The following is a 14,215-nucleotide window of genomic DNA, read 5'->3' as shown; positions in this document are numbered from 1 at the left end:
TTTGGCATAAGATAGACATTGACTTTTTTCCCCACAAAACTTCATTGGTCACAGGAAGAGGACAGTCGTGCTACAGACCAAATTCTTTTCTCATCTCCTTTAGGTTCCCAAAATTAGACTGAAGTAAGTCCAACAACTGATTCAACAACGGCAGCTTGCATTTGTATAGCACTTTCAACAGTGAAACGTCCCGAGGCACTTCAAGGCGTGTTATCAGATAAAAATTGACACTGAGCCAGGAAAGGAAGATATTAAGACAGATGACTGAATGCTTGGTCAAAGAATTAGATTTTCAAGCAGCATATTAAAGGAGGAGAAAGTGGTGTGCGAGGCAGAGAGGTTTAGGGAGGGAATCCCAAAGTTTAAGGCCTAGACTGCTGAAGGTATGGCCACTCATACTTTCAGCAGAGGAAATGGGGAATGGACAATAGGCCAAAGTTAGAAACGTAGCAATTTCAGAGGGTTGTAGGGCTGGAGTATGTTACACAGTTAGGGAGGAATTTAAACATGAGGAGGAAAATTTTAAAATCAAGGCATTCTGGGCCAAGACCTAATGTAGACCAGGGGGCATGGTGGAATGGGACATGGTGTGGGTTAGGGTTCAGGCAGCAGAGCCTTGGATGAGCTCAAGTTGATGAAGGATGGAGGGTGGAAGATGGGAGGTCAGCTAAGAGAGCATAGGAGTCATCATATCTGGAGGTAATGGAAGTATGAATGTGAGTTTGAGTGGCTGAGGCAGCAGTGGAGATGGGTGATCTTGCAATTGTTATGGCACAGGAGGAGGCCACTTGGCATGCCAAGCCATTGCCGGATCAATGTGGCAGCAACTTAGCTGGTCCCACTCCCCTGCTCTTTCCCTGCAACCCTGCATTTTGTTTCCCTTTGGGTGCTTATCCAATTCCCTTTTGAAAGCAGCGATTGAATCTGCCTCCACCACACTCTCAGGCAGGCCATTCCAGACCCGAACCATTCCTAGGGTGTCACCTTTGCCTCTTTTGCCATTCATTTTAATCTGTGTCTCCTGGTTCTCGACCATTCCGCCAATGGGAACAATTCTTCTGTAGCTACTCCGTCTAGATCGCTCATGATTTTGGACACTGATTTCACATCTTCTCTCAACCATCTCTTCTCCAAGGAGAATAACCCCAGTTTCTCCAATCAGTCCATGTCACTACCTGGACCATTTTGCACGGTCTCTAATGCCTTCACACCCTTTCTAAAGTGTGGATCCCAGAATTGGACACAAATACTCCAGTTGCGGCTGAACCAGTGTTTTATAAAGGTTCATCATAATTTCCTTGCTTTTCTACCCCATGCCTCTGTTTATAAAGTCCAGGATCCTGTGTGTCTTTTTACCCACTTTTTACCAACCTGACCTTCCACTTTCACTGACATGTGCTCATTTACTCCAGGTTTTGCCTCTGCGTCACCTTTAGAATTGGACTCTTTATTTTATATTCCCTCTCCCTGTTCTTACCAAAATGCATCATTTTCAACTTCACTGCATTTAATTTCATCTGCTGTGTGCCCACCCGTTCCCCCAGCCTGCCTGTGTCCTCTTAAATTTTATCATTATCCTCTTTGCAGTTCACAATATTTTCAAGTCATCTGCAAATTTTGAAATTGTGCCAAGTAAACTCAAGACCAAAAAATTAATATATATAAATCAAGAAAAGCGGTGGCCCTAGTATTGAGAACATCACCGTATACCTTCCTTCAGCCTGAAAAACAAGTCTTCACCATTACTCTCTCTTTCCTGTCACTTAGCCAATTCTGTATCCCCGATGTCACTGTCCCTTTTATTACATGAGCCTGAACTTTGTTGGTAATCCTATTACATGGTATTTATCATATGCCTTTTAAAATCCATGCACACCACATCAGTCATGTTACCCTCATCAACCATTCTCTGTTACTTAATCAAAAAAAACCTCAATCAAGTTAGTTGAACACAGTTTGCCCTTAACAAGTCAGTGCTGCATTTCCTGAATTAATCTGCACTGAGTCGTCTTGGTTTTGGAGTATAAAGGTGGTTCAAATTGAATACCCAGACTGGTTTAGTCCCGGTGGCCAGAGAGCAGGGTGAAATCAGTGGCTAGGGAATGGAGTAAGTATTTGGTGGTGACTAAAGGCATTGGTTTCAGTCTTCCCAGTGTTTCATCAGAGGAAGTTTCAGCTCATCCAAGACTTGGATGTCAGAGAGGCAGCGTGACAGTTCAGAGACACTGGATAAGTTGAAAGAGATGTTGGTGAGATAGATCTGAGTATAAGTGCTTGACATGCTAATAGGTAAACATGGATGTTGGCTTAGCATGTAAGGTGTGAAGAGAATTTGCATTTTTAGATAAATGAAGGGATGTTTGGATTTCAAAGGGATCTTAGTCTGTTTATAACTATCCAGATAAGCAAGGCTAAGGAATGTGTTTATTTTTCCCACTGGCAATATTGGCACCATGAAAGTTTTTATGTTATGAGGTTTCAAAGACATATGGAACAATGGAATTTACATTTTAAAATGAGAGAACCAGATATAAAGGAGAATGAAAGGCTATGTGTCAGAAGGCCTTGCATTAACTTGCTGAGTTTGTTTTAAATCTAAAACCTATCGGGGACTGTTGCCTTAAAGGGAGAGTAACTGGGGGTCAGGTTAATTAGGAATTTTAGGAGTTGTTATAGTAGTTTTTTTTTAATTCATTCACGGGATGTGGACATTGCTGCCTAGGCCAGCATTTATCGCCCATCCTTAATTGCCCTTGTTCAGAGGGCATTTAAGAATCAACCACATTGCTGTGGGTCTGGAATCACATGTAGGCCAGACCAGGTAAGGACGACAGATTTCCTCCCCTAAAGGACATTAGTGAACCAGATGGGTTTTTACCCTTCAATGGTTTCATGGTCATCATCAGACTTTTAATTCCAGAATTATATTGAATTCAAATTCCACCATTTGCCATGGCAGGATTCGAACCTGGGTCCCCAGAGCATTACGCTGGGTCTCTAGATTACTAGTTCAGCTGGTACCATTACACCATCACCCCCCGCCAGTAATTGTAGCCTTATGTATGTGCTTGATATCTTTTATTTTGTTAATAAATATTTTAATTTAATGTTCAAAAAATCTCTAAAGGTTTTGGTGAACTTACTACTTCTGAATTCAGTGCAAGCATCTTGTAATAAATACAAATTACAAAACTGTTGTGATAGCGCGACCAAGTTTCCCTCGTGGATTTGGTCCGCCTGGCACACATCACCTGCCACGGGTCATGGTTCTTTGGGTCAAAACTTTCCAACATTGAACAGAATTATGATTGTGGTATCGTGCTTATACATCTGCAAAGAAATCCATTAATGCGATTTCTGGAAAACTGTGCCATCAAATTGTACAATATGAAGCATTATCATTAACTTCTGTGATCTGAGGGTTTAAAAACCTGAGTCCAGCAATCTTAAGAGATAATAACTCCCAATAAGGGGAATAAGAGCAGAAGGGGGAGTTTACTTTCCTAGGATATCGTATTCAGTAAAAATACCTGGTGTTGCATTTTGTACACCTTAGAAGCACCTATGCTGTCTGACTGTTGGTTTAATATCAGTGCCATGCAGGTATTGGCAGTGTAATTGGGTGAGAATCAGTCAATTTCTAACTTGCTCCAAGCTACACAGATACGAGTCTGATGATTGGATATTATTTGTCCTTGCTCTAGCCAGTGTAATTGGGTTTGCACAGCCTGAGGCCGACCTGTGGTTATGTAACTGGCAGGCCTTCAGACTGCACCTTGGATAAGTAACAAACTTGACGCAGTTTAAATGAGACAAGTATAGTTTGAGTAGCTGTTTTGTCTCAACGTTTATGCCAGTGGAGATTGTTCACTGAAAGACTGTATAATGGGGTGTGAGTCAACCTTTTTTCCTTGTTTTTTGAAATTTATTAATTTATTTGTAACATGTTTTCATAAACAAGCCCTTTTATATTGTCCATTAATTTACTGTTACTAACTGCATCTCCTACACAAGTGCTTCACTTATCTAAATTCAGAGGCAACACATTTTGTTTGTTGTTATTCAAAAAGAAAGCTGAATATTTAGTATTGCTGAAAGAAAGAGGCTTGCTGTCGAATCTTTTCATTTTGCACTCATCAGGACAGATTCACAAGAATACCAATTCTAAAGGGAACAACAATTTATACTGCGTGAGAAGAGAGTGCTGATTGGTTAGCAAGTGGACTCTTATTGGTAGAGGCGTTGCCATGGAGAATGCACCAGTGAACAGTTAACTACCAAGCTTTTGTTCAAACCTAACCAGGCAGATCAACTCTGGGCAAGGCAAAGTGTGTGAATACATGTAGTTTCTTGCATGCAAGCCTGACTGATAATCTTAATCTGGTGGCCAGTGTAATTCTTAGCACATTCAGGATCGTTTAGCAAATGTTGTCCAACTGTGGAATCCCATCTAATGTTGGACACCATGTTTTGAGTTTTGTAAGCATGGGCTGGTTGGATACGGTCTGTACCTTGCCTGTTGCGAGCAGCCAAAGGGACATGCTGTTTGATATGTTCTGCTAGTCGTTGGGACGTATGGGGCGGGTGTGGGAGGGAGGTTGGGGTGTGGCGGGGGTTGTCAGTGAGGCACAATAAACTGAAAAATAAGGAATGTCAGCACAAATATGTCTCAGTTACGTGGTTTTGAAGGTTGGAATGCCATGGTCTCAGAGCCTGTGAATCACATATTGGGCACCCCTGAGCTCAACCGATATCTTCACCAAAGTTAAATGTGTAGGTGACAAACTGGGAGTACAGTAACCTTTCACTCCCACCTTGTACATTTGTAAATTAGGTGTTAGGTGGGCAGCATTGTAGACACAAGCTATATCAACAGCGAAGACCTGATAGATTTCTGATAGATCTGAAGAGTATATCTGCTGAATAAATACCATGGGCTGTGTTTTCGGCCTCCCAGCTGGGAGAAATGGGATTAGAGTGCCTCCAAATCATGGCAAAAGACATAACACCCTATCCCTAATGTCACAGAATTCATGGCGATCTTCCACTTGGTCTACCTTTGGGTGACTGCAGAAGGGATCTTCCCCTAGACCCGAGGAAAACCCTGTATGTCACTGCCAGCCTGGACTCGGCACTCCATGGGCCTGACACTCCTGTCCCTTAACCCATCAAACTCTTCCTTGCATCTGGCACACAGGTCCTGTTGGACTGCCTTTTGGTTATTGCTCAGCTTTGTGATGTGCAGGCCTACACCAAGCTGCTGCATTGTATTCACATATTATTATGCGATTCTCTGTAGGAGAGAAAAATGAAGAAACAGTGCAAGCTGCAGAATCCACGTTAGAAGAGACCATTGCATTGTGTCAACGCAATTCGCACAGTCTCAACCAACAGCAGCGGGAGGTGAGTACCGAGAGTTTTGCCTGCGTGTACGGGGCCTTTCTTGAGTTTCATTAAAGCCTGAAAATTGCACTTTTCGTCCCTTTCCGTTTCTCCGCCCTTTGAAATTCCCTCCTCGCTAATATCTCACTTCCACAAATTACAACCAGTGAAAGAAAAAGGGGATGCTCCTAGCTGTGAACTATTCATCTGTCAGTAACCACTACTGTACTGTGCAATGTGTCTGCAGGCTTGCTGGTGGGGAAGAGAAGGAATAAGAAAATTGGGGCTGGCTGTCTAGCACAGAGGAGATTATCAGATGATTTGCTAGATGGGTTTAAATTTCTGAAGGGATGGAACAAGGTAGATGGAAACAAAAAAATTTCAGTGATTGAAGTATCTGAAACTTGGATTTAAAGTTAGCTGTAAGAGAATAGGGCAGAAAGCAGAAGAATTTCTTTATATCTGAGGATTGTGAAGCTGTGCAATTCACTTCCAATGTTATTGATTGAAGTGGAGCTCTTGTCAACCTTTAAGAATAAATTAGATTGAAGGATTAAGGGATATGGGAATAGGTTGGGCATATCAGATTAGAACTCTTGTTCATGTGGAGCGTGAACATTAACATAGACTGGTTGGGTTTTCTGGCCTCTGTTTGTGTAGTAATTTCTATGGAATTCTTTCTCATGGTTCAGCCAGTGTTTTCTCTTCACTGAGTTAGATCGCTTGAGATCTAATGTATTTTTGACTTTGCATTTCCAGCCCTGGAAGCATGATGCCATAACAACTTATTCGTAACTCTCCTATTTTTCCATCTAAATCTTTTCCCAGCCTCCTGTAGGACCCTTGGAGATGGGTTAGTACAAGGAGATCAGTTTCCTTTAGACTCAATGCATGTACAGACTGGCCTGCCTACACATGTAACCATAGGCCTGCCTGGGGCTGAGGATTGTTGTGGGGCTAGTTCTGTGTACGTACGTGTTCTGTAGTGAAACATTCCAGTAACTAGAACCAGCTGGGCACATTCAGTGAATTTGAGAAGAGGGTAGTGATGCTGGCAACAGATAAAGACTCATGAAAGTTTGGTCCTACTGAGAACATAACATAAAAACAGGAGCAGGAGTTGGCCATTCAGTCCCTTGAGCCTGCTCCACCATTCAGTTAGATCTTAGCTGATCTGCTTGTGCTTTGATTTCCACATTCCCATCTGCCCCTGATAACCTTTGATTCCCTTGCCTAACCAGAATCTATCTACCTCTACCTTTAAAAATATTCAATGACCCCGCCTCAACCACCTTCTGAGGCAGAGAGTTCCAAAGTCGCACAACCCCCTGAGAGGAAATTTTCTCCTCATCTCTGTCCTAAAAGGGCGACCCCTAATTTTAAAATAGTGCCCACTAGTCTTGGACTCACCCACAAGAGGAAACATTCTTTCCACGTTCACCTTGTCAAGACCGTTCAGGATCTTATATACTTCAATCAAATCATCCCTCACTCTTTTAAATTGCAGTGGAAGCAAGCCCAGTCTGTCCAACCTTTCCTCCTAAGATAACCCACTCATTCCAGGTATCAACCCAGTAAGTCTCCTCTGAACTGCCTTCAATCATCCTGTATTCCTGTATGCCCACAGTATTTGAGATGTGGTCTCACCGATGCCCTGCATAACTGAAGCATAACATCCTTACTTTTATGTTCAATTTCTCTCATAATAAGGGATAGCATTCCATCAGCCTCCTTAATTACTTGCTGTACCCGCATACTAGCTTTTTGTGGCTCATTCACTAGAACACCTAGATCCCTCTGCATTTCAGAATTCTGCAGCCATTCTCCGTTTAAGTAATACTCTGCTTTTTTATCCTTCCTGCCAAAGTGAACAACTTCACATTTTCCCACATTATACTCCATTTGCCAGATCTTTGCCCACTCACTCAACCTATCTGTATCCTTCTGCAACCTCCTTGTGTCCTCTTCACAACATGCTTTCCTACCTATCTTTGTATCATCTGCAAATTTACCTACCATGCCTTTTCTCTTCTCATCTAAATCATTGATATAAAAAGCTGAGGCCCCAGCACAGATCCCTGTGACAGACTCATTACATCCTGACGACCAGGCAAAGACCCATTTATGCATACTCTGCTTTCTGCCAGCCAGCCAATCTTCAATCCATACTAATATGTTATCCACTACACCCATGAGCTTTTATTTTCCGCAATAACATTTGATGTGGCACCTTATCAAACGCCTTCTGGAAATCCAAGTACAGTACATCCACAGATTCCCCTTTATCCACAGCACATCTTGTTCCTTAAAAAAAACTCCAATAAGTTGGTTAAACATGATTTCCCTTTCAAAAAACCATGCAGACTCTTCTCGATTACCTTGAGTTTTTCTATGTGCCCAGCTATAACCTCCTTAATGATCAATTTTCCCCACGACAGATGTCAAGCTAACTGGCCTATAGTTTCCTGTTTTCGGCCTCCCCTCCTGAATAGAGGGGTTATATTTGCTACTTTCCAGTCTGATGGAACCTTTCCAGAATCTTGCGAATTTTGGAAAATTAACACCAGTGCATGGACTACATCATTACCACCACTTTTAGGACAAAGTCCATCAAGACCCCAGAGACTTGTCAGCCTGCAGCTCCATCAATTTGCTCAGTATTGCTTCCCCAGTGATTGGAATTTCACCAAGTTCCTCTCTCCCTCCTACCTCCTGATTTACAGCTATCACTGGGATGTTTTTTGTATCCTCTACAGCGAAGACAGAAGCAAAATATTTGTTCATTTCATCCGCCATTTCCTTATTATCTACTATTAGCTCCCCACTGTCACTTTATAGAGGACCAACACTCACTTTACTTACTCTTTTCCTTTTTAAATACCTGTAGAAACTCTTGCTATCCGTTTTTACATTTCTAGCTAGCTTCCTCTCATACTCTAATTTCTTTCTCCTGATTAACCTTTTAGTCAATCTCTGCCTTTCCTTATATTCTGACCAATCATGTGACCTGTCACTCATCTTTGCACAGTTATATGCTTTTTCCTTACTTTTGATGCTTTCCTTAACATCTTTAGTTGACCACAGATGGTGGGTCCTCCCCTTAGAATTTTTCTCTATGATAGGAATATACTTATTCTGAATACTCTGAAATATCCCCTTAAATGTCTGCCACTGCTTCTCTATTGATCTACCCTCGAGCCTAGTTTCCCAGTTCATTTCAGCCAGCTCAGCTCTCATGCCCACATAGTTGCCCTTATTTAAGTTTAATATGCCAGCCTTAGACCCACTCTTCTCCCTGTCAAACTGGATGTAAACTTCAATCATATTGTGGTTGCTGCTACCTAGGGATGCCTTTAATCTGAGGTAATTAATTAAACCTGTCACATTACACAATACCAAGCCTAATATAACCTGCTCTCTGGTTGGTTCCAGAACACGCTGCTCTAAGAAACTATCTCGAAAGCATGCTTAAAAACTCCTCATCCAGGCTACTACTGCCAATCTGATTTTTCCAGTTTGTATGTAGATTAAAATCACCCATGATTATTGCCATCCCCTTATCATAAGCACCCAATATTTCTTCTTGTATACTTTGTCCTACATTGTGGTTACTGTTAGGGGGCCTGTAGACCACTCCCACTAGTGACTTCTTTCCCCTACTGTTCCTCATCTCCACCCAAACTGATTCTACATCCTGATCCCCTGAACCAAGGTCATCTCTCATTATTGTACCAATGCAATCTTTGATTAACAGTGCTACCCCTCCACCTTTACCTAGCTTCCTATTCTTCTTGTCATGTACCCCTCAATATTCAGGACCCAATCCTTGTCATCCTGCAGCTTTGTTTCTGTAATGACTATATTTAATTCAATGTGTGCTATCAATTCATTTACTTTGTTATGAATGTTACGTGCATTCAGATACAGAGCCTTTAGTTTTGTCTTTTTGTTATCTTTGTAACATCTAGTCTTGACTGTTGATCTATTCTTAGGTTTTTTTCTCTCCGTCTCTTCTTGCCATTCTCTGAACCCCATTTCCCACATTACTATTTTGCTCTCCTGCCTTGACTCTACCCCTTAATTTGTTATATTGACCCAAGCTTGATCCCTCATCCCCCACTTGTTTAAAGCCCTCTCTACTTCCCTAGTTATGCGCATTGCTAGAACACTGGTCCCAGCGCAGTTCAGGTGCAGACCGTCCCAATGCTACAGGCAGCACTTTCCCCAGTACTGATACCAGTGCCCCATGAACCAGGACCCACGTCTCCCACGCCAGCCTTTGAGCCACACATTCGTCTCTCTAATCTTGTTTGTCCTATGCCAATTTGCACATAGCTGAGGTCATAACCCAGAGATTATGACCTTTGAGGTTCTGCTTCTTAATTTTGGTGCCTAGCTCCTCATACTGACTATACAGAACCTCTTTCCTTGTCCTGCCTATGTCAACTTAACCCTTCCCCTCCCACGCCAAGTTCCTCTCCAGCCCTGAGCAGATGCCCTGAACCCTGGCACTGGGCAGGCAACACAGCCATCTGGACTCTTGCTCTTTGCTGCAGAGAACAGTGTCAATCCCCCACACTATACTGTCCCCCTACTACCACTACTTTTCTGTTTGCTCCACTACTATTGACTGCATGGAAATTGAGTATTTAATGTTTCCTAGGGTGATAAATGGTGCAGGAATTATGTGCTTGCAGTTAACAGCACTCTATTAAGGTAAAATGTCTTTAAACACATGAGGACAGTAGGTTGGTGTTTTCTTGTAATTTTTCTATAAATAAGCTTAAAAGTTACCATCACATAAGTGGTTTGAGGATTGATTTTTCAAGACTTTTGAATGTTGTTAGTTTACACTTTGTTTTCCTTATCAGATGACCCACTGCTCATGTTTTAAATGTTCAAAGTTTGGTAGATTAGTTCTTGTTCTCTCTCTGACTCTCTCTCTCCCTCTGACACACTCTGATTCTCTCTCTCTGACTCTCTCTCTCCCTGGCTCTCTCCCTGATTCTCTCTCTCTGACGCTCGCTCTCTCTCACTGACGCTCTCTCACTGACGCTACCTCTCTCACTGACGCTACCTCTCTCACTGACGCTACCTCTCTCCCTGACTCTCTCCCTGATTCTCTCTCTCTGACGCTCGCTCTCTCTCACTGACGCTCTCTCACTGACGCTACCTCTCTCACTGACGCTACCTCTCTCACTGACGCTACCTCTCTCACTGACGCTACCTCTCTCACTGATGCTACCTCTCTCACTGACTCTCGCTCTCTCACTGACGCTACCTCTCTCACTGACGCTACCTCTCTCACTGACGCTACCTCTCTCACTGACTCTCGCTCTCTCACTGACGCTACCTCTCTCTCTGACGCTCTCTCTCTCTGACGCTCTCTCTCTCTGACTCTCTCTCTCTCTGACGCCCTGTCTCTCTCTGAAGCTCTCTCTCTCTGAAGCTCTCTCTCTCTCTGAAGCTCTCTCTCTCTCTGAAGCTCTCTCTCTCTCTGAAGCTCTCTCTCTCTCTGACGCTACCTCTCTCTCTGACGCTACCTCTCTCTCTGACGCCCTGTCTCTCTCTGACGCCCTGTCTCTCTCTGACGCCCTGTCTCTCTCTGACGCCCTGTCTCTCTCTGACGCCCTCTCTCTCTGACGCTCTCTCTCTCTGACGCTCTCTCTCTCTGACGCTCTCTCTCTCTGACGCTCTCTCTCTCTGACGCTCTCTCTCTCTGACGCTCTCTCTCTCTGACGCTCTCTCTCTCTGAAGCTCTCTCTCTCTGACGCTCTGTCTCTCTCTCTGACGCTCTGTCTCTCTCTCTAACGCTCTCTCTCTCTGACGCTCGCTCTCTGACGCTCGCTCGCTCTCTGACGCTCGCTCTCTCTCTGACGCTCGCTCTCTCTCTGACGCTCGCTCTTTGACCTCTCGCTCTCTCATGCGCTCTCTCTCTCTGACGCTCGCTCTCTCTCTCTGACGCTCGCTCTCTCTCTCTGACGCTCGCTCTCTCTCTCTGACGCTCACTCTCTCTCTCTGACCTCTCTCTCTCTGACCTCTCTCTCTCTCTCTCTGACCTCTCTCTCTCTGACCTCTCTCTCTCTCTCTCTGACCTCTCTCTCTCTCTCTCTCTGACTCTCTCTCTCTCTCTCTCTCTCTCTCTCTCTGACCTCTCTGATCCTCTCTCCCTGACGGTCTCTCTCTCTCTGACTCTCTCTCTCTCTCTTTCTCTCACTGGCTCCCCTCTCTCCCTCTGACTCTCTCTCTGTGACACTCTACCTCTCTGATATTCTCTCTCTCTCTCCCTCTCTTTCTCTCTCTCTCTCTCACTGGCTCCCCTCTCTCCCTCCCCCTCTGACTCTCTCTCTCTCTCTTTCTGTGTCTTTATTAAGGAGCGTCTCTCCACCCCATCCACCACACACTCCAGGAGATGATGCAACAGTGTTGCCTGGCCTGTGGTTTCAATGCTGTTTGGGAGCCAGGAAAGGGAATGCATGGGGAAGGAAAGTGACACTGGTTAATGGTACACTGATGGCTTCCAGCCCTTGACCTAGGCCTTGGTGCAGGGGGATTGCAATTGGTGCAGGGGGATTGCACTGAGTCAGCATTTGCAACAGCTCATTGGCAAGGCTCGAGTCTGCCGATCCGGGGAGGCTGAGGGTGAGGGTTGAAGACACAGGTTGTTCATTTATTTAATATTTGCTCTGGAAGTTGGTCCTGCGTCCTGTTCCTTTGTGTGCAGTTTATTTCCCTTCATCCCATCAGCTTCCCCACACCTCCCCCCCCCCACCGACTCCCCTGTTCCCCACCCTCCACAAAATCCAAATCCATCTGCATCCTTCCTGTCTCAATTGGCAAGTAGTAACTGGAGGAAATGTGTTAAGTGTAACTTTTTGAATGAATAATGAAAAAAGGTTTTTGCTGTGATTGTAGAGGTCATTTGTTAGTTATGAAACATTTGGGCTTTGATCTCTGAAAAGCGAGGATTGACTTTTACACGAGGTGTATGAAAAATTAGCTTTTACGGTCAAAAATGATGAAGTTGACTTTTACATGAGATTGCCTTTTACACGAGTATATAGGGTACTTCACTAAGGTAAAAGCAAAAAAACTGCGGATGCTGGAAATCCAAAACAAAAATACCTGGAAAAACTCAGCAGGTCTGGCAGCATCTGCGGAGAGGAACACAGTTAACATTTTGAGTCCGAATCGATAACTGTGTTCCTCTCCGCAGATGCTGCCAGACCTGCTGAGTTTTTCCAGGTAGTTTTGTTTTTGTTTAGGGTACTTCACTGCCTGTTTGAGAACTTTCCTTCAGTAGCACCATGCTTAAAAGTTTATTTTGTTGAAGGGTGCCTTACTGAGCTTCTGTCCACTGCAGCAGGGTTGAAATATTTATGAGCACATTTGCTGATTGACCAAAGGAAGCAGTCAAAAAGCAGTGTTCATTTTGTTGCCATGAACGGGTCAGAAGTGAAGGGTCAAGGGCCCACAGGCAGGGAGGGCTAGATGACCAGAAGGGAAAAAAATTTTTTAAAAAGAGGGAGAAAGGAACAGAAGGATATGTTGACAGGGTGAGATGAGGAGGGTGAGAGGAAGCTCGAGTGGTGCATGAACACCAGCCATAAACCGGATGGCCTGTTTTCTGTGCTGTGAATATATGTAATAAGGTCATCCAACAGCTCCTCCTGCACAAAGCACAAAACGCTGCTGGATGCTAGAAATCTTAAACAGAAACCACTGGAAACACACAGCAGGTCAGGGAGTGTCTGTGGGGAAAGGAAAAAGGTGAGTGTCTCGGGTCTTAATTGTCCTTTTATCTTTGCAGCCTTGTTGAATTGGTGGTGGGTTTTTGACTGCGTTAACCCAACATGATGCATGGACTAGTGCCAAGACTGGGAAAGTGGAGAGAATACCCGAGGAAACTGAATTATGCATTCTGTGAGGAGGGAGAAAGAGATCACTGTTTATTCACAAAAATATTGGTCAAAATAGACAGGTTTTAAATTATTAAAAAAACTGAACATGATGAGATGCAACATATATATCATATATTATATACTTGTGGCCGGAATTTTACGGTCCCGTCGTAGTGGGGGGTGGGGCTGGAAAATTCCCTTGACTTTGGCAGGACCGGAAAATCCCGCCAGCGGGAGGGGGGTAAAATTCCCTATGTATACTTGAGAGCTCCTGATTTAGAAACGTAACTTATTAGTCTAGGATAAACCACGTATAGTAAGGCTGTGTGTTCAGGTAAATAGCAGTATTAAAAAAATTCACAGTTAAAGAGCCATAGAGCTATACAGCACAGAAACAGGCCTCCTGGCCCATCGTAATGATAAACTTGAAAAAGAAAAGTTGACAGTGCATCGAATATACAACACAGAAACAGGGCAGCTGGCCCAACAGATCTATACCGGTGTGTATGTTCCATACCTACCTTCATCTAGATTGGTGAAGATTTTCAGCACGGGCAACACCAGGATGCCTGGTCACGGTAAAACTGGAGGCAAAGGACGATCCAAGGTCAAGACTCCTTCCTTCAGAGCTGGTCTCCAGTTTCCCATCGGCCGTATCCACCAGCTGCTGCACCAAGGGTCACTATGGCATAGCGTGTTGGGGCCGGAGCCCCCGTCTACTTGGCCGACGTCCTCAAGTATCCGACGGCCGAGATGCTCGAGCCGGCCGGCAACGCGGCCCGGGACAACAAGAAGACCCGCATCAACCCCTCTGCCACCCACAGCTCGCCATCCACAACAACAAGGAGCTCAACAAGCCGCTGGGAGGGGTCACCGTCGCCCAGGGTGGGGTCCTGCCCAAGAAAACAGGGCACCCCAGCAAGGTTTATGCC

The 14,215-nt window shown here is 44.3% G+C and overlaps 1 protein-coding gene across 2 annotated transcripts in view; it reads left to right on the top strand.

The window, feature by feature from the left end:
- Window positions 1-14,215, top strand: part of vps8 (VPS8 subunit of CORVET complex) — a 570,202-nt gene that overhangs the window by 246,189 nt on the left and 309,798 nt on the right. For both annotated transcript variants that reach the window (XM_078551411.1, XM_078551410.1), the window contains exon 38: window positions 5,300-5,403. In XM_078551411.1, coding sequence (XP_078407537.1) covers window positions 5,300-5,403 — 104 coding nt within the window. The remainder of the gene's footprint in view (window positions 1-5,299; window positions 5,404-14,215) is intronic.

This window comes from Cetorhinus maximus, chromosome 11, assembly GCF_964194155.1.
Source record: "Cetorhinus maximus chromosome 11, sCetMax3.hap1.1, whole genome shotgun sequence".
NCBI classification, from domain to species: Eukaryota; Metazoa; Chordata; class Chondrichthyes; order Lamniformes; family Cetorhinidae; genus Cetorhinus; species Cetorhinus maximus.
This window is presented reverse-complemented; position numbering and strand designations above follow the sequence as displayed.